The sequence below is a fragment of the Balaenoptera musculus genome, chromosome 12, assembly GCF_009873245.2.
Source record: "Balaenoptera musculus isolate JJ_BM4_2016_0621 chromosome 12, mBalMus1.pri.v3, whole genome shotgun sequence".
Lineage (NCBI taxonomy): Eukaryota > Metazoa > Chordata > Mammalia > Artiodactyla > Balaenopteridae > Balaenoptera > Balaenoptera musculus.
Window position 1 is genome coordinate 59,278,708 of NC_045796.1, and position 20,784 is coordinate 59,299,491.

Consider the following 20,784-nt stretch of genomic DNA (forward strand, 5'->3'; position numbering starts at 1 on the left):
TATCATAGTACACTGTTCAATAATTTGCGTAAACTCTCACATCATATGGACAGGGAGCAATCATACTCACCCTGGAATCTTACGTTGCATGAATTCTTGGTGCAAAGAAAGCCCCAATAAATATTTTTTGAATTAAGTTAAAGAAAATCTGTACGGAAGGAATTGCCTCAAATTTTCATTAAATAAATCTCGTCTTATTCCTTCACAGCTTTAACCACTGGAAGTTCATAAACAATGAATTTACTTCACTCGTCCTGTTGTAACACCTCTGCTGAACTTTTGAACAAATCCTGGAATCCAGAGTTTGCTTATCAAACCCTCAGCATGGTGGATACAGCCATCCTCCCTTCCATGGTTGGGATTATCTGTTCAACGGGGCTGGTTGGCAACATCCTCATTGTATTCACTATAATAAGGTAAGGGCTTCTTTTTCTTTTCCGTAATTTAGGAACATGCTATACTCTTTCAATGAGTCCTTTTCCCCCTGTAGGATTTTTCTTAATGAAATCAGGTTTTGGAAATATTTGCTTAAGATAATTAAAGAAGTTCTACAAATATTTTCATCGTGTATTAAGTAACATCTGAGTTGCAGAAGTCAAAATGACAGTGCTTACTGTTGAGTCAGTGAATTTTCAGAGCAGTGATTCTCATTTTTAGCTACATATTAGAGTCACCACAGGGACTTCCCTCGTGGTCTAGTGGCTGAGAATCTGCCTTCCAATGCAGGGGAGGCGGGTTCGATCCCTGGTGGGGGAAAAAAGATCCCACATGCCGCAGGGCAATTAAGTCCGTGCGCCACAACTACTGAGCCCGCGCACCACAACTACTGAGCCTGCGCACCACAACTAGAGAGAAGCCCACACACTGCAACAAAAGATCCCACATGCCCCTAATGCAGCCAAAAATAAACAAATATTTAAAAATTAAAAAAAAAGAATCACCACAGAGCTTTTAAAAATCCTAATAAAGAGTTTCACCCCAGACCAATTAACTCAGAATCTCTGGCAGTGGAGCCCAGGCAAGAACTGAAACTGCAAGGCAACCATTTTATTTTCCGGCAATAAGAGCTACCCTAAGAGGCTGACCTGGCCTCAGGTAGAGAGATACTCTACCTGATCTACTGCCAGAGATTCAGGCAGTCATACGCGGTGGGCTGCTCCCCTCAATATGGACCACCCAGTGCAGGCCAAACTGAGAGGCACCTGCTCCCTAGTACCTCTCGCCTCTGCTTCATGTCCCCCTCCTCATTCAGCTAATTTCCTGCTTCCTCTCAAACCTAGAGCCTAAGGTTTAACTTGGAGCATAAGAACAGATTACAGTCAGCCCTCAGTACCCATGGGCTCTGTATCCATGGGTTCCACATCTGGGGATTCAAGCCATCGTCAAAAATATGTGGCAAAAAATTCCAGAAAGCTCCAAAAAGCAAAGCTTGAATTTACCATGCCCTGGCAGCTATTTCCATAGCATTTCCATTGTATTTACAACTAATTACAGAGTATTTACATAGTATTAGGTATTATAAGTAATCTAGAGATGATTTAAAATATTAGGGAGAATGTGTATAGGTTATATGCAAACACTACACCATTTTATATAAGGAACTTGAGCATCTGTGGGTGTTGGTATGGGTGGGGGGCAGCTGTCCTGAACCGATCCTTCATGGATACTGAGGGACCATTGTACTTGTCCTCTACTGGCTTGACAAAATGAATTTAGAGTTAGTGTACACATGCCCCATCACTACATGATACCTTTGCTATCCCGATTATTTTCACATTTAAGGTTTACTTGTTTTAATACATATAATGTGTTAAAAAAAATTTTGTACTGGTCTCCGATCATACTTACAACCACGATTTTAAAAGATTTTTGTCCATATTTATAAATTATAAAACACATTTTAAATTACTACCAAAAAGGTGTTTTCAGCATTATATTAACACATAACTACAACAAACTTTTGTGTAGCATATTACACTTACAGAGCACAGTTGTTAACTCATTTACTCCTCAAAATGGCAATACTCATTTGAGGAAAGAGGCTCAGGAGAGAAAATAATTTGTCCAGCATCACACAGCTGGTAAGTAACAGTCCTAGCACTTGAACTCAGATCCCATGATTCTAAATTCCAGGCTATATCCTCCACAATAATAACATCAAACAAATCATCAAAACTAGAAAGATGGTTCGATTTCCCATGTGGATGGAAGAATCCTCACAGGACCAATTAAAAACAGGAGCAGCCCTTGGGAGAGTGACAGGATGACACTCACTATCCCTGAGAAAGCTCATCACTTGTCACTTTCCCCAGCTGGCTTCTCAAATTTTTATTGTCATTATCTCTGTAGTTAAGTGTAGTGTATCAATGGTATTTTTTAATGACATTCACAATTGAAGATTTATTTGGCATACTGGAATTCTACTCTTAATGAATTCAGACATTCCTTACTGTGTCCTGTAAAACCATTTGTGAATATCAAGCAATTAAAATTATTTCTTAAGTGCTAGAAGCAGTTCCACTCAATATGTATTACCAAATACCTACTGCATGCCCAGAACTATTCTAAGAGTTATGTAAATACCAAAGAAATATGGCACCATCTGACTCTAAAAAGTTCATGGTTTACTGGAGAAGACAAGATTTAAATACATTAACTCATTTGAAAAATAATACAAGATATTAAAAACAAGTGGGTGAAAAAAAGGTGGTCAAATAACAAGTTCCAGGAAGGGAGATGAAAGTAATCAAATATTCTCAGAAAGCCTCAGGAGGCATAATGTGAAGTAGAAAGTTAAGTCAGAGACCTGGGAATGTTTCCAGCTCACCCTGTTTGTCTGTTGCACCTGCTCACTTCTCCTTCCATCTTTCTCTCTTGCCCCTCAGTATTTTTGCTGTCCCCTCCTAAAGATACAAGCAGTGTGCCTCATGCCTGAGAGCTTTGGTCCCACTGTTGAGAAACCAAGTCCTTAGAAGGTGTAGCCCTCCAGAAATGGTTGCATTTTTACAGACACCTTTTATATGCAAAGACTCTTCAGCGTGAAATTCAGGCCCTGTGACAGGCTGTTGAAATATTTGGAGCCAGAGAAACTTCTTGGTCCCCCTCAAGTTACACCAATAGACAATGGCCTGATTCCACCCACTCATATGGAGACAAAGCTTGAAAAAAAAAAAGAAACATGGAATGTGAATTCTTCTAAAAGTCAATACTGAGCTATAATTCCCCGAAACAGATTCTCAACATAAAGCAGATAGTCATTAAACTGGAAAAAAAAAAAGAGAGAAAACCTGAGCCATAATACTGACAAATTTACTTGCAATGATTGTGAAAAATCTGCTACTTCTTCATACCATTACAATTTTATAGATAATAAGTGAGAAGATATATACGTTAATGGAGCTTTTAAGATGAATCATTTAATCTTTCAAAAAACATCTGAAGCAACTTTATTTTTATTTTTATTGCTAGGATGTTGATATTTTTCTTTGCAAATTACTCTTCAAAAATTTATTAATCTCTCAAAAGTCATTTGAAAGTAAATTAGTTTTCATTTTTTTCAGCTTGGGATTTATCTAACAGTTTTTTTAATTGCTCTCTAAAAAATTTAAGACAATTTATATTAATATTTTTATCATGCCTTGCCATGATCTTTTATTTGTTACCTTCTTAACAGACAGATGGCTCAAACTATGAAGACTACATTAAAAATAAGGAGAACTAGATACATTTAAAGAAGATTTAGGACTTTCCCATTTATGATAAATACTTGTATCAAAAGAGAATGAATAGAACAATAGTAAGATCATTAGTGATGCTGGAAAGCAAGAAATGAACTAACTTCTGACTTTGCCAAAGGAAGACTACAAAAATGTATGGAAAAATAGATTTACGGAAGATGGAGCTTCCAAAATAAGGTGTCCTATGTGGCTTTTTTTTTTTTTAAAAAAGAATCAATTTGTGCATTAGGAGGGTGACTATAAAGTAGTGAAGCCAGATCATTACTACTCAGTCATACTTTAAATTCACAACAGGTCAAAAGGAAGCCAGATTTTAAAATGTAGGAGGAAAACTGGGCCAATTAAAACATAAAATTTTCCCCTTTTGTTCTTGGGAGAGAGACTTATGAACTCAGCCCCATTACTCAACTATTCTCCACGGCCACAGTGGGTCCTGGGAAACTCCTTCAATAAAGGCGATGATGTTTCTCTCCGTCGGTCCCCCACCCCCATGTTTTGAACACATCTTTCTCCTGTCTACTGACAGACGGCTTTGAGTGGGCAGAGACTCTCTAAAGGATGCCTTGGCTCCCTATAAACAAAACGTTCCCATTCTTTCGTTCCCTGCCCTCAACTGGCTGTCAAGTCAACTAATTTACACTAAATCATGCATTACTGAAACATCTTACTTTTTAACCCTCCACCATGGTGTCTACATTTTATACAGAGATTACAAGAAGAGTGAGTGTTCCTGAAGGAATACTAATGGTCTAATGATGGAACACCAGTTGCTAAGACAGAGATGGGAAATGCTTAGAACAAGGCCTCTTCTTTTTTCCCCCTCAGCTTACTGCTCCCTCTGACCCAGCCCTCTACCATTCTCAGGGTGCCAGCTGGAGTTGGAGTTGACCCACACCCTTGCTGTACACATACCCTATGCTTGAGATGCTACAAAACCTCCCAGTCACATCTGTTCAAATGAACTGGAAAGTTTTTTTTTTTTTTAAACATCTTTATTGAAGTATAATTGCCTTACAATGGTGTGTTAGCTTCTGCTTTATAACAAAGTGAATCAGTTATACATATACAATATGTTCCCATATCTCTTCCCTCTTGCATCTCCCTCCCTCCCACCCTCCCCAACCCACCCCTCTAGGTGGTCACAAAGCACCGAGCTGATCTCCCTGTGCTATGCGGCTGCTTCCCACTAGCTATCTATTTTACATTTGGTAGTGTATATATGTCCATGACACTCTCTCACCCTGTCACATCTCACCCCACCCCCTCCCCATATCCTCAAGTCCATTCTCTAGTAGGTCTGTGTCTTTATTCCCGTCTTGCCACTAGGTTCTTCATGGCCTGTTTTTTTTTTTTTTCCTTAGATTCCGTATATATGTGTTAGCATACTGTATTTGTTTTTCTCTTTCTGACTTACTTCACTCTGTATGACAGACTCTAACTCCATCCACCTCATTACAAATACCTCCATTTCATTTCTTTTTATGGCTGAGTAATATTGCATTGTATATATGTGCCACATCTTCTTTATCCATTCATGTGTCGATGGACATTTAGGTTGCTTCCATGTCCTGGCTATTGTAAATAGAGCTGCAATGAACATTTTGGTACATGACTCTTTTTGAACTATGGTTTTCTCAGGGTATATGCCCAGTAGTGGGATTGCTGGGTCGTATGGTAGTTCTATTTGTATGAACTGGAAAGTTGACTGGAGACCCTTGTTGCTATGGTCCAATGCACCAAGACAGCTCTGGAGTATAAAGGGGTTGAATGTCTTCCCCAAGGACACAATAAGTGAGGGCACAGAAATGAAACTAGAATTTCCAATTAAGTTCTCTTTATATATCTTACACTGTGTATCTAGAGCAGGGTTGGCAAATATGTCACTCTACTCTAAACTCTCCCACCCTTGGCAGTCATGTCTAATCACACAGGTCTGTCCTTTAGTAGTGCCTGTGTGATGACTCACAATTCTTCTCAGCACAGCGCTTTACGAAATCACTACTAATCCATTGGTGTTGCCTCATGCTGACCTTAAACAAATGAACTACCGGTTATTTCTGAAGCAGAAATGGGTTTACTCAGGATCAGCAAAGTATTGCAATTTGGGATCTGCAACTATGGCAAGCCACATGCAAGTGCCACCCAACAGAGAGAGGAGGATTCTTTTACAGAGGGGGAAAAGGAAGTTGGGAGGGCTGTAGTAAACAGAGTCCATTGGAGAAATTGAGAGTTCAAAATATAGTGGCTTATCACTGGCTGAGTGGTGACAGTCTCTCATTGGCTAAGCTCCTGCCAGGCAAGAAGTCTTTCTTCTGTTGAGCTCTGCTATCGTAGGGCATGAGAGCTCCCCGCTTCTGGCCTCCCGACTCCATTTTAATTGAGGTTTCTGTTTATTAATTTTTACACTCACAATAGGAATATAATTTAACTAGAGTTAAATGCCAAACAGGGACTCTTGAGGCGACCCAGAGATAAACAAAATTAGGAAGGTACTACCATGTCCTACCACCATCCTCCGCCCCAACACCACCACCCTTCTCCTGGCCCTGAGCTGAATGGAGGAAAAAAAAAGTGGTTTTACAGATCTTGGAAGTTTGGGCTGCCTGGTGGGAGCTGTAGCCACAGTGGGATCTGGGACCATGGAGCGGGAACTGCAGAAGGAAGGTGGGCGGGATGCAGTCACCAGAGATGCCAACAGCAGAGAGGGGAAGGAAATACCCTGGCCTCTCCTCTCATCTTCCCCTCCAATTTCCCTCCAATAGTGCTTCTTATTGGCCCAAACAAAACGAAAGCCAGTTGGCAAGAAGACCTAGGAACAAAGTGCAGAAGGGTGAAAAGTGGGCTTGAGAGTAAGCCGATCAGCAAGGCATCATCCTGATTGTGTGGCGTTATATATATATATTTTTTAGTTTTATTTAATCCATTGCATATATTGTTGTTTCTGATTGCAAAAGGTAAACATGTTTTTAATAGAATCTTTTTAAACATTAAAAAATACAAAGAATAAAGTCGAAATCAGTCATACTACTACTACCAAGTGGATAATCACTGGGATTACTGTGACATATTATTTCAGCATGTTTTTAAACAAACGTCTAAATAAATTTGGGGTCCTACGACCTACATAGTTGATTTTTTTTTTTTTTACTTAATAAGTACTTTCCCATTTGATTAAATATTCTTCCAAAGTATGATGTGTAACAACTCTATCATTTATTGTATGGGATGGTGGTATACCTTAATTTATCATAGCATTAGATATGGCCATATTAACCATATGAAAGACACGTTAGCTGAAATGATCACTGATTTACATATTTTTTTAATGTTTGGTTCATGAGAGACAGAAATCTGATGAAGTCTGGCAACATGAAATCTGAAGATAAATTAGACCTAAGAAAAGAATGCAAGCGGTATAGTTAGAAATTTTACCATTTCTATTTAATTATTTTTAATTTCTATGCAGTCACTTTCAGTTTAAAAAAGTAATAATAAATATAATGTTATTTTTATTACCCTAGTACCTTATGTCCAGATAAATATATCATTTGCTTCAGAATTCTCTTTTGCTATACAGAGTATCATGTGGAAACACTTTTATTTAATTCTTTTGTATTTCCAGTTAATGGCATGCAATGTCCTCAACAAAGGAATTCCCATAATTCATTATCAGTAAATGATGGGTGCCTACCTGGAGGAGAGCAAGGGCCATGGATCTAATTGCTGCAGTCAGGACCTAAGCAACCACTTGTGGTTTATACCCCAATTCAAATGGAAATAACATCTACTTAATAGGCAAAGATTTATAGGGTTTTTTATTATTGTGTTTTGCTTTGTTTTTTTTTTTAATTTATTTTTGGCTGTGCTGGGTCTTCGTTGTTGTGTGCTGGCTTTCTCTAGCTCTGGCGAGCAGGGGTTACTCTTCGTTGCAGTGTGCGGGCTTCTCACTGCAGTGGCTTCTTGTTGTGGAGCATGGGCTCTAGGCGCACAGGCTTTGGTAGTTGTGGCACGCGGGCTCAGTAGTTGTGGTGCACGGACTTAGTTGCTCCACGGCATGTGGGATCTTCCTGGACCAGGGCTCAAACCTGAGTCCCCTGCATTGGCAGGCGGATTCTTAACCACTGCACCACCAGGGAAGTCCCTTTGCTTCTGTTTTTGTTTTTTAGCATGGAACTCCTTCCAGCTGACCTCTAATATCAGTTCCTCTCCCCTGAGCCCTCTCCATCTCCTACTCCCAATGGTCTGGTGAGGACGAGGATTAGAGACCAAGAACAGTCATTTAGCATCTCTTTTGGTTGACGTGATCTTTTTCTCAAGTCTCTTCTCCTTCTTGGTCTTTCTGATATGAGCCACCAACGTCCTGGGGACAAGGAACCAACCTGCTGTATTAGTGGCATCAACAATGCCCAAAGTGTGGTTGCTGAATAAGGACTCACACCAGTAACTCCCCCATATAGTGTGTGCTGCCAGGGCCTGGGTAAAACATCCTGGCCCCGACTGACCCCTCACACGAGCCTTTGATGGCTTAAATATGAAGTTCACAGGCTGTAGAATTTGCAGTCCCTGAATAATGAAGACACACACTAGCTTCCAAACAACAGAGCAATAGACCTGGATCCAGGGTGAACTAATAATTGTGGCACAATCTTAGGGCTAATTCTTACGTGCTACTTAAATTCTTATCTGTCCTCAATACAGATGTCACTTCTGCCAAGAAATTTGCCTTGACTGCCCCCAGGGGAGGGGGTAGAGGCCCATTTTTATGCGCTCCTTGTGGTTTCTCTAGCTTTCTTTCATCACGTTATAATGTGATCATTTATTATACATGTCTAGACTATAAGCTCCTTGATGTTAGAGTTTCTAGGTGATTTAGCTTTGCAGCCCAAAGCACAATATTATGCCTGACATATAATTGGTGCTCAATGTTTGTTGAATTAATAAATAGCATCTCCCAGATAAAGATACCTGTTTATTATTGAATGCCCCAACTCTTTGAAGATAGGGAGCAACTGAATTTTAAATTAAATTTCTGCTCTCAGAAAATTATTTTGCCTTCACTTCCCCCAACAGATGACAGGAGATGTTTCTCAGTGCCCTCCACCAATTCACTCGTTTCAGATTTCTACTCCACACTCTGGATTTCAGGGTCTTAATTAATAGTCTTTTCTATTGAGTTAAATTTTATTGGAATATTTCTAAGTAATGGTTGAAATTTGTTTTAACAATGGCCTCAGGATTTGAACTTACAGCTTCAGTGGGGGAAAAAAAAGCATTGCAAGATGGAAACATTTATTTTCCCTATTCAGCTATATTTGGTGCTAGGGATAGGTAAAGACAAAGTCTTTTGCCTGAGTGAGTTTCGAGTTGGTATAATTTATTGCTATGTAGAAATTACTTCAGAACTTAGTGGCTTAAAACAATCAACATTTGTTATCTCACACAGTTTTTTGTTTGTTTGTTTAATTTTTATTTATTTATTTTTGGCTGCATTGGGTCTTCGCTGCGGCACGCGGGCCCTCCCCAGTTGCAGCGAGCGAGGCCACTCTTCGCTTCGGTGCGTGGGCCTCTCATCGTGGCGGCCCCCCTTTGTTGCGGAGAGCAGGCTCCAGGTGCGCGGGCTCAGTAGTTGTGGCGCATGGGCTCAGTAGTTGTGGCTCGCGGGCTCTAGAGCGCAGGCTCAGTAGTTGTGGCGCACAGGCTCATCTGCTCCACGGCATGTAGGATCTTCCTGGACCAGGGCTCAAACCCATGTCCCCTGCATTGGTAGGTGGACTCCCAACCACTGCGCCACCAGGGAAGTCCCTCTCACACAGTTTTGAGAGTCAGGAATCCAAGAGCAGCTTAGCTGGGTGGTTCTGGCTCAGGGTCTCTCAAAAAGTTGCAGTCGAGCTGTCTGTCCATCTTTAGAGGACTATCTAAAGGCTTGGCTAGGGCTGTACCATCTACTCCAAGGGAGCTCACTCACAGGTCTGGCAGGTTTGTACTGGTTGTTGGCAGGAGGCCTCAGTTCCTTTCCACATGGACCTCTTCATGGTGCTGTTGAGTAACCTCACAAGACGGCACCTGGCTTCCCCCGGAGAAAGTGATACAAGAGAGAGCAAGGAGAAAACCCCACCATGCCTTTATGTCCAAATTTTGAATGTCACACCGTCAATTCCACCACATCCTATTTGCTAGAAGTGAGTTACTAAGTTCAACCCACACTCAAAGGGAGGGAATTAGGCCCCCGCTCTTGAAAGCAATATCAAAGAACTTGTGGACATATTTTTAAACCACTGCAGTTAGTTATCAGACAAATAGTTCAAAACGTCTGAATATACACAAGCATTCATATGTGCATTTGTGATGGTTTCCTTTTAACTTTTAAAATTAATTTTAGCAATTGAAAATCTGTAAGAGATGGCATAAATTAAACGTGTGTATTTTCAATGTCAATCCTCGGGTTTCCCTCCATTTCTTTCAGGTCCAGGAAAAAAACAATTCCTGACGTTTATATCTGCAACCTGGCTGTGGCTGATCTGGTCCACATCATGGGAATGCCTTTTCTTATTCACCAGTGGGCCCGGGGAGGAGAGTGGGTGTTTGGGGGGCCTCTCTGCACCATCATCACATCCCTGGATACCTGCAACCAGTTTGCCTGTAGTGCCATCATGACTGTAATGAGTGTGGACAGGTAAGTGAAGAGACTATGAAATATATTAACATACTTCAGAGGTGCCTGTACTTCCCCAAGGTCATCCCAATTTAAGCAACATCAGTGCCAGTTTGTAATAGTAAAGTTCCTCTTCCTTTGTTTGTTTCATTGTAGGACAGATCAGGTAATATTTTTCCAACTTTCACAGAGGTCAATTTTTTCATGGAAAACTTAAAACACTAAACATCTCCTTTTTCCCAATCATTTTTTCGATCTCAGTTTTATTTACAATTGACTGCAAGAAAAAAAAGACCATAAAATCATGAAATGTTGGAGACCAGAATGAAGGCCCCACCACCACCCATCATTCTTGCAAGAAGGAGGCAGAGGTCCTGAGAAGTGAGGGGATTTGCTAAAGGCACATAGAGAGTCAGTGGCAGAGCTGAGAACTGAAGTAGGTCTCCTCACTCCTTGTCTAGGGCTCTTTCTGGTAAGTTCAATGTCTCACACACCCTTGTTATCACCTAGCAGCTTAAAGGGATCAGTGTAGTGGGCTCTTAAACAGCTATGAAGAGAAGTCAGAGTACCAAGAGGACCATCCTTTATACTCATCATTATGATTGATTAATGCAAATACCGCCATTTACATCATTAGAAATTTGTTGGACTGTATCCCAGAACATGCCAAAGCCCTATTCTCCACCCATGTAAGCTAATGTTATTCAAGGAGATAATGGTGATGGCCAGAGCCTGTGGAGCCAGTGAGTGATGGAGCCCAGTTCAGAGGCAGGCTGTCCAACACTGGAGATGGCGGGTAGCTGGCAACTACCTCACCATCTGGCTTCTTTAGGAAGCATGCAAGCTAGGATGTGCCCTGCATCATCCAGATGCCAGGGCCTCCACACCAGCTCTTAGCAGCATTGCCAAACAGAAACAAGCCCTGAAGACAAGAGTAGAAAGCACAACAGAGCAACCCCCTTGAAATCTCTATCCACCTGCTTCCCACCCGAAGCCCCACCCAGCACACTTGGTCCCCCTTGCTCTGATCTACTTTTTCTTTCTCCCTTGCTTCGAATATATTACATATGTTAATATATTTCGTGCACAAAGATATGCAGGTGTGTTGTTTTTGTCTAGCTTTCCCTAGCCATCAAATGTAAATTCCACAAAGGCAGGGTCTTTGGTCACTACACTAGTGTCTGTGTAACAGTGCCTGGCACATGGGTGCTCAAAAACTACTGATGAATGAATGAGTGAATGTCAGTCTTGAGGGCTGTGTTAAATTTCCCTGAGTCCATCAAGGACTCTTTCCTGAGTTCTGCCTCTCTTACCCTTCCAAGTGGGCCTTTGGGGTCGGGAAGGGATGAGTAGTTCTTCAGATGGATAAACAAAGGAATAGCAGGGTTCATATAAATCATTCCCTGGATCATTATTATTCAGACATGAATAATGATGGTAATGTTTAATGCAGTTTTTATATCCTGCTGCTTTTCTACAAATAATTATCAAAATATGTAGAGTATACTTCTCAACTTATAATTAGCTTCACATTTTTTAATCTGCGCGCTGGGTAGGTCGATCTGGTTAGTTCAGCTGATGCCACCAATGCTGATGGTGTGTGGAGTAAAGCCTGGTGAGCTTGCCAGGGTTCCAACAGCAGAGCCCTGCGTGGGGCAGGAACCACTGCAGAAAAGCAACCTAAAGTATAGTCCTCACCATCGTGATGCCATTCTCAGAAGGAGAGAAGCTTCTTCATACCATGTACATACCATGAAGGCAGGAGAGTATCGGCTTTTTCTTTAAAGAGGGGAAACTGTACCCCTTCTGTAAACCTCTTACTGCAAATAAAGTGAAAGCACATTGTCTGCCTTAGAACAGACCACAGAACATTTCCTAATGTTCACAGGTTTTTTTCTGAGTGTATGTGTGTGTGTGTGTGCATGTGTATCTTACACAACTGAATAGTGTGTATTATTTTTAACCTTATGGACACAGAATGCTAAAATTTTACTTTCAAATTAAGACACTCAGGGCTTTATCCCTCTCCCTGCCCTCACTTTAGAGGATCACGTGGCCAGAGACAAATAAAGATTTTGTAAAACTGAACCTTTCCCCCCAGCCCCTGGCATTTCTTGCAGTTCTAACTCTACTAAATTCACAAAAATTCAACAAAATCTATAATTTTGTAAAACAGAGATGAAGTTTTCTCTGTAATGCCAGCACTAAATGTCAGTGCCACCAGTATGCCTTATTGTTTATACATTTAAGTTATTTGAATTGTCAATTTAATGGATCATAAATTTCAAGTGTTTCCCATAACTCTTTCATTTTTCTTTCTCTGATTAATTAATAACTGCAAGTGTGTGGAATATTTTAAGAGAGGGTTCCTACCTTTAAAGCAATACAAAAAAATTCTGTAAACACCCAAAATATGAAACATATTTGCCTCCAGGTGAAAGCTACCTAGACTTTCATTAGTGGTTACTTTCGTTAAGTAAATTTTCTAGAACAACAACAAAGTCAGTAAGTAGGAGCCAAAATTCCCCATTCATTCATTTAACAAATATTTATTGAGCACAGACCGTATGCCAGGAACGATACCAGACACAGGAGATACAGCAGCATTAAACTAATAGCCAAGGCTCCTGCCTTCATGGGGCTCCCATTCCAGAGGTGTAGACAGACATTACACCGTGAAGAGTCACACGGGGAAATGTGTATTTCCACACAATGATACCTACTAGAAGGAAAAGTAGAGTTGCCCCACAATCCTCATTTATAGTCATGGGCCCTCGTATAGAGTGAGTGGTCAGGGGAAGCTTCTCCGAGAGGGAGACCTAAATGGGGACTCAGAGGAAGAGAGGCACGTCCTGCCAGGCGGGTAGAACAGCAAGCATGTACCTGACGCTGAAAGAGACAGAGTTTGAAGGAAGGCCAGGGAGAGACTGGCACAAACTTCAGCCTGAGTGACAGGGAGGGCCGGAGGGAGAAAGACATCAAGGGTCATGGTGAGAATTCTGAATTTTATCTAAAAAACAAAGAAAGACCATTGAAGAGTTTTCAGCTGGGGGGATGATGAGAGAAGATTCCCTAACCGATTGATGCCATGACTCCATCATCTTTAATCCCAGACAGAATGATGGCAGGGCTGCTGTACGATCACTACCTCATTCCCTTCCTCAGCAGGAAGGGAAGGGAGCCTTCTCTCCTTAGCGACAGGTAACACAGGTGCAGTGTGGGGAAGGAGGAGGGGTGGCTGAGGCACCCGGGGTCACAAGCCTGTCCCTGCATGGCAAGGGGTCCCCCGAGTGCAAAACGTCCTACCTCTTGTGCAAAATTGAAAGAGCAAGGAGACAGAGAATTTGCCATTTTCATAAATCTTCATTAAGTAGCTCTACAAAATCTTGGAGAAAATTAAAGGACCATTGACCACATTTGACATTTATTTAATGTCTACTAATGCTGCTTTCCTACACCCCCCGACCCCCAGCAAAACTGTGCTTTCTCAAATACCTCCTCTGGATCTGAGCTCTCTTTTTCATGCTTTAGCTTTCAGCTGTGTCTGAAAAATTATTCTTGGATTTGCTGGAGGACCAAATATGTTTGATATATCAGGATTTCAAGTTTGATTAATGATTATCCTTTTTTCTGGATCAAAAAGAAAAGGAAAGAGAAAACCCCTTCTCCATGAAATTAGTCCACATCCCTCCTCCAGCCTACGTTTCCTGAGGAATTTGTATTGTCTGCTAGTCACGTTTGTTAATTCTGTGATTTCTGTGAACTGAGCCTCCAAGAGCCTGGGGAACTACCTCTAAAGCCATCTGAGCAAAATGTCTGTCCCAGGTGCCTGAATCTCATGCTGCTGGGGATTCTCCCACCAGCCAACGCACTTTCCTCCTTCCTGTCCTACATCAGCCGCTGTGCCCCCTGTCCCACATCGGTGCACCCTCCCTCCTGTCCTGCCCTCCTGGAGGAAATCCCCGTTCAGAGACAAAGTTTTCCAGAGCCTCCTGTGCAAGGGAAGCACCTCTGTAAAGAAAAAGTTTGCACGGCAGAATTTTACCATTTTCAGGGTCTTCACGTAAGTGACAGCTGTGTATCAGTGAGTGGTTTATTCAGACTTACGGGGTCAAGAATTGTTTTCTCTACAGGTACCAGCCAGCTCTTAAAAAAATATAACTTTCTTTCACCCTGATAGAGGTGTGCTTCAGGGAGGATAATAATACTAATAATTTACTCTTGTCATGAACCTTTCATCCTTGGAGCTCAGTGCTTTTATTGATTGTTCCCAAACCCTTCTCAACCGGCTTTGCAGGTACTTGGCTCTCGTCCAACCGTTTTGAATGACGAGCTGGAGAACAAGGTACAAGACGATCTGCATCAATCTGGGCCTTTGGGCAGCTTCCTTTATTCTTGCGTTGCCTGTCTGGGTCTACTTGAAGGTCATCAGATTTAAAGACAGCGTTGAGAGTTGTGCTTTTGATTTAACATCCCCTGACAATGTACTCTGGTAGGTTGTTAAAACTTAAGAAAAATAAGAGTTGAATTAAGTCTTGAAGTGCTTCATCCTCTTTGTCAACACGTGAGCAACCGCGCAGAGTGTCCTTGGGGATACTCTTCGGGCCAGTCTCCCCACTTAGTTCTCTGCTTCCCACCATCAAGTTGATAGTTTGATTTTAAGGAGAGGGTAACCTTTACAAGAAGATTTTGAGTTTAATCATGTAACCTCAGTGGGTGCAAATATATTTAAATATGGATTTTAAAGATCCATCGCAGCCAGATTCAATAGGAGCACAGCAATCAAGGGAGGCGCAGACTTTCCAAAAGGGTCTAGGAGTTATGAGACTCAAACCTTATCAATATGCAGCTGGAGTTTGGTTGAGTCATGTCCCTCGAAAAGATATATCCAAGTTCTAACTCTCAGTGCTTGTGAATATGATCTTATTTAGAAACAGAGTCTTTGCCCATATAATTAAGTTGAGATGAGGTCTTACTGGATTAGGGTGGGCCCTAAATCCAATGATTGGTTCCTGATAAGGAGAGGGAGATTTGAAGAGACACAGAGAGGATGCATGTGAAGACAGAGGCAAAGACTGGAGTGATGTGTCTATAAGCCAAGGAACACCAAGGATTGCCAGAAACCACCAGAGGCTAGGAGAAAGGCCTGGAGCCCATACTCCCTCCCCAAAACCTCAAAAAGGAACCAAACTTGCCAACACCTTGATTTCAGACTTCCAGCTTCCAGAAATGTGAGAAAATACATTTCTGTTGTTTTAAGCCATCCAGTGTGTGGTAATTTGTTACAGCAGCTCTAGGAAACTAATACAGCAACCAACACAGTCATTTATTACATTTTAATTTGAAAAGAAAAATTAAGTCGAAATTTTTCTAACTGAAATTTTGAACACAGCATTAGAATCTCTGACTAAGATTTTTCGATCGCCTGCTAAGGGCCAGGTGCTGTGCTAGGTGCTTTTTACCTACATTATGGCAAGTCAGTCTGGCAGATCCCTTTTTCCCAGTCCACCACTTGTCAAATAGATGAGTCATTTCTGCATCACACAGACACAGTCTGAGAGGGATGGAGGTAGAGGCCCAGCAAGGCTACGAATCCAGCAACAAAAAAAATCTCCAGAGGAGTGCAACATCGATACCATGATCATTTATTCGTTATTTCTCACAACAGCACTGGCTCCACTCACAGACAGAAAGCGTCAGCTCATCTAAAGGTGAAATGATAGTTAATCACCGAGGGCTGATAAATTAACCTGGCCGCACCCTGTCTGAAAGGAGGGCAGGACCTGAAGCTCACTATATGACTACATGACTTTGGCCTGTGTCACATAAGCAGAGACTATTTTGCATCGACAGCTGTTTCTGCTCTTTTCGGTTGGTTATGGTAAGGGATATTCTGAGGTCCTGGCCTCTGTTGTTCCTGCCAGAATTAAATCCTTACGGTGAACGGAGACTGGGACTAGTGTGCTACGTTCAGAGACCCTCTGGCTCCGGAGCGCTCTCTCTGCCACCCCGCCCACACCCACCCAGTGCCGGCTGTCTTCTTCCACACAAGGGTTTTGCCGGGAAGGAGGATACCCGGTGTCTGGGCAGAAACGGAGCTGGCCCACCCAAGGGTTCCCCCTGGCGGAGCACTGAGAAAATGACCGGCTGATTTGACAACAGGTCCTCCTCTGTGCCCTTTGAGAGACCATCTGGAGTCTCAGTTACAAGCGTGGGCTCTGGAGCTGGCCTGAGTATCTGGGTTCAAATCTCACCTCTGCCACCTACTAGCTGAGTAACCTTGGGCAAGCCGCTCAACCCCGCTGTGCCTTAGTTTCCTCCTCCGTAACATGAAGATGCTAATGGCATTGTACTCCTGGGGATGCACAGATTCAATGGGTTACAAATATGTAGAGCACCCTGAATAGTGCCTACTACATAACAAATGCCACCTGTTGCCTGTTGTTGTTAATAACACTAAATATAATGATAATAAGCATCCTCACCCACTCTGTAGTACTCAGTAGCATTGGCTACTGAGAAGAGCTGGCTAGAGAAGAGTCGTTGTCTATGAATAATGAAAAGCAGACCTTCTGTATGTGAAAGTACCCAGAGAGCCTTAACTTTTCACCCAAGCACTTTTATTCTGGGCCCTGAAAAATCACAGAATCATAAACTGTAAAAGTCAGTTCCTAGCGTTGTGAATGTAACAGTCATGTCTTCTCTCTCATTTTATAGGTATGCTCTGTATTTGATGATAACAACTTTCTTTTTCCCTTTGCCCTTGATTTTGGTGTGCTATATTTTAATTTTATGCTATACCTGGGAGATGTATCAACAGAATAAGGTTGCCAGATGGGTAAGTGTATGCCTTATTTTGTTTTATTTGTTAAAGGAACAATTCAGAGATCTAAGATATCTACAATAGAAGCTTAAGCATTAGTCACTTGAAACATGCCAAGCTCAGACATATGGGCATTAATGTCTATATAAGGCATTTTCTGAAAATAAGTCATGTTCTGAAGCAGCTATTTGAGGATCTCTCAGTGATAAATATTGTAATCACTGATGTAATGGTTTCATAAATATGTAAACAGAACTCAAGACTCTGTTTAAAGAATAATTTTGTATTTGTCATCAGCATTGTTAAATGTTTTATTTGTACATTTTGCAGAGTTGTGTACATATGTAAATATCCTAGATGTGTATATTTTATAACCTTTTAATTTTTGTGGGGTTTTTTTTAGTGTAGGGGAGGAGGATCTCATTAATATTTGAATACTTAGAACAAGGTTAACTAGGACTAAATAAAACCAAAGACTTACCTAAAGACAATAAACTTGGGAAGGACCTTTAAAGATACTTGTCTCTAAAACTATATGAATAAATCTAAATTATTTTCTACTTGAAATTGTACATATCAAGTTGTTCAAATGAGTCAGTGATTATACAACGTGTTAGGTTAAAAAATCATTATTAAAATTTGTCTTTAGAATAGATTATTGTATATTTTTGAGAAGACAAGATTGTGGGGTTTCCCCACACACCATATGTAACACTGTGAAGATTTAAAAAAAAGAATATGTGAAAAATGTAACCACCATTAGTCAAAATTTGTGGCAAACCCTGGTACCAAAGGTTTAGGTGTTCTATTGGCCCATGATATTTTTTCTGATTTCTTTAAATTCTTTCGAATTATTACATTATTAAAGAGTGGCCTATTTAGAATGGGAAAGAGAAGCAACCACAGTTATAGACAAAAATTAGCTTCTAAATGTATCACGGGTGAGAAGGTTGAAATGGAATCATATGGAATATTATGACATCGACAGCTGGAGAGGATGCTTGAACCCTTTTAAAACAGTTCTCCAAATCAGATCACTTTGCTCCCAACACTTTTCTCAGAAATGCTAAGAGCACCTTATGAAACAAAGTTCATATTGTCCAGTTATCCCTAAAAATGCAATAAGTTAGAGGAATGATGGTGCCTACTCTGATGAACTGCAGAAGAATCAGTATCTTAGAGTGATTTTCAGCTGCCAATTCCCAGTCTTATTCATCTGCTTCAGCCATGTCCCAGAGAAATTTCTAGTTAATGTCTAAATATGATATAACATGATGAAATTTGGGAAATTTAAGTGTTTTTTATTTTAGAATAATTTTAAATTTACATCAAACTTGCATAAATGGTACAGAGAGTTTCCATATACTCCTCACTCCAGTTTCCCCATTAACATCTTACCGTGTTGCATTTGTCAAAACAAAGATAATGGCATTAGTACACTACTATTAACTAAACTCTACCCTATATTGGATTTCACCAGTTTTTCCATTAAAGTCCTCTTTCTGCTCCAGGATTCAATCCAGGGGACCACACTGCATTTAGTTGGCACATCACCACAGTCTCCTCTGGTCTGTGACAGTTTCTCACTCTTTCCTTGTTTTTCATAACCTTGATAGTCTTAAGTATTGTACTTAAGGAGTACTGGTCAGGTATCCTGTAGAATGTCCCCCAGTCTGGGTTTGTCTGATAATGTATCACGATTAGACTCTAAGGTTAAGGTAGTGTTTACGAGGTTTCTTCACTTCAAAATTACTACTTATCCCTTTCTCTATTCCATTATTTGGAAACGAGTCATTAAGTATAGCCCACCCTCAAGAGGGAAAGAAGGAGGGTGAGAATTAAGCTCTGTCTCCTGGAAAGGGGAGTATCAACATATATTATTTGGAATTTTTCTGTAAAGAAGGTTTGTCGCTTCTCTCCCATGTTTTCAATCATTTATATCAGTACAGATTCATATATCTTTGATACTTTGGATTATAATTCACTACTATGTTATTTATTTTGTTTCTTGGGCAATTTTTCACAGGGCTGAAAAAGAGTATTTTCACAGTGCTCCAAATAAGTAGGAAGAAAAATGAGCTTCATAGTTCACTACATAGCCATTTTGAACTGTCCAAAAAGTTCTGGGACATTGTTGCCCCATAATTTCTATGGTTGTTTGTGTTCTGCCTCTCCAAACGTTTCCACTACAGCTACAATCCCAGTGTTCCAAGGCAGAGAGTGATGAAGCTGATGAAGACGGTGCTGGTGCTGGTGGCGGTCTTTATCCTGAGTGCCGCCCCCTATCACGTGATACAACTGGTGAACTTACAGGCGGAGCAGCCCACACCGGCTTTCTATGTGGGCTGTTACCTCTCCATCTGTCTCAGCTATGCCGGCAGCAGCATCAACCCTTTCCTCTACATCCTGCTGAGTGGAAACTTCCGGAAACGCCTGCCTCAAGGGCAAAGGAGAGTGACTGAGAAGGAAATCAACAATATGGAAAGCACCTTGAAATAGAGCTTTAAGGAGAGTACATGGATCATCAAAAGTCTAGGCAGGCTTGCCTACGTTACTGATGTTATTAAAAAGGGCAGGCAAAACGGTGTGCTGGTGTCCATTCTTGTTGTGCCCTTGTGACTCTGGAACAGTGCTGTAACCATTCAAATGCAGTGAGTTTAATATGCTAACTTTAGTGAAACAAAATATTTGTCTGTGTAGGCAGTAGGCAGTGGGATAGCTGAAGAGACCCGAGCTCCATGGTTGTGGATGTTATTGCAGCATCTTATAAACTAGTCACTGATGAATATGGCCATCCCTGACCATCGACTGAAAACTCACCAAGGAATCTGACCTTGCCGTCTACACTGTGGCCTCACTGTAACAGTGCCCTTGAGGCTCCTAAGAGGGTACCACCTTACAATGAGATCTTAAGTATGGCCATTTTTTAATCTACAAAAATGTCAATTTCATAGGGTCTAATTTAATGCCTTCAATAATCAACTCCATCTGTTAGCATGACCATTAGCATGTATTGAACACATACAACATGTAAGATTATATGTAACAAACCTTCGAGCTAAGTATTACCCCAGTTTACTAAGGCTCAGAAAGGTTAAGTGATAAGCTTAACACTGCACAGCTACATAAGAGCTGGGCTGAAATCCAGGTCTGCCTGTTTCTGTCTTTTTACTACAGCCCCTTGGCAACCTGTACCTATCATACTGAAAAGAGCCAATAATTGGGTTTTGTTGTTGTTGGGATTTTTGCTTTCTCCTACACCCCTGCAGGAAAAGAACTAAAGTCTGAAAGAAATGAGTTCATATTCTTAAAGAAATAAGTTTATGCATATTCTTTTGCATTCAGCTTTGTTCTCATACCTACAAATGATAGAAACCAGCATCTGCATTTTAATAGTATAATAGTATTCTTCAGGATGTCAAGTACACTCAGACACATTCTCTTTAGGTTACAGTGGATGTTTAGTCAAGGCTGCAGAAAGTAATTAGCTTTTAATTTCACAGATGTTCATTATGTCTTTTCCTTTTGTGGCTTGTATAAAACATTCACTTTGATATAGTAAGGAAAAAATG

At 41.0% G+C, this 20,784-nt stretch overlaps 1 protein-coding gene across 1 annotated transcript; it reads left to right on the forward strand.

Annotated features, from left to right (window-relative positions):
* Nucleotides 1-234: 234 nt before the first annotated feature.
* MCHR2 (melanin concentrating hormone receptor 2) lies at nucleotides 235-19,711 on the forward strand. The gene is given in 5 exon segments (XM_036872073.1): nucleotides 235-416; nucleotides 10,201-10,410; nucleotides 14,687-14,881; nucleotides 17,107-17,225; nucleotides 19,404-19,711. Coding segments are annotated over 5 exon segments (1,014 nt in total).
* The last annotated feature ends 1,073 nt before the right edge of the window (nucleotides 19,712-20,784 follow it).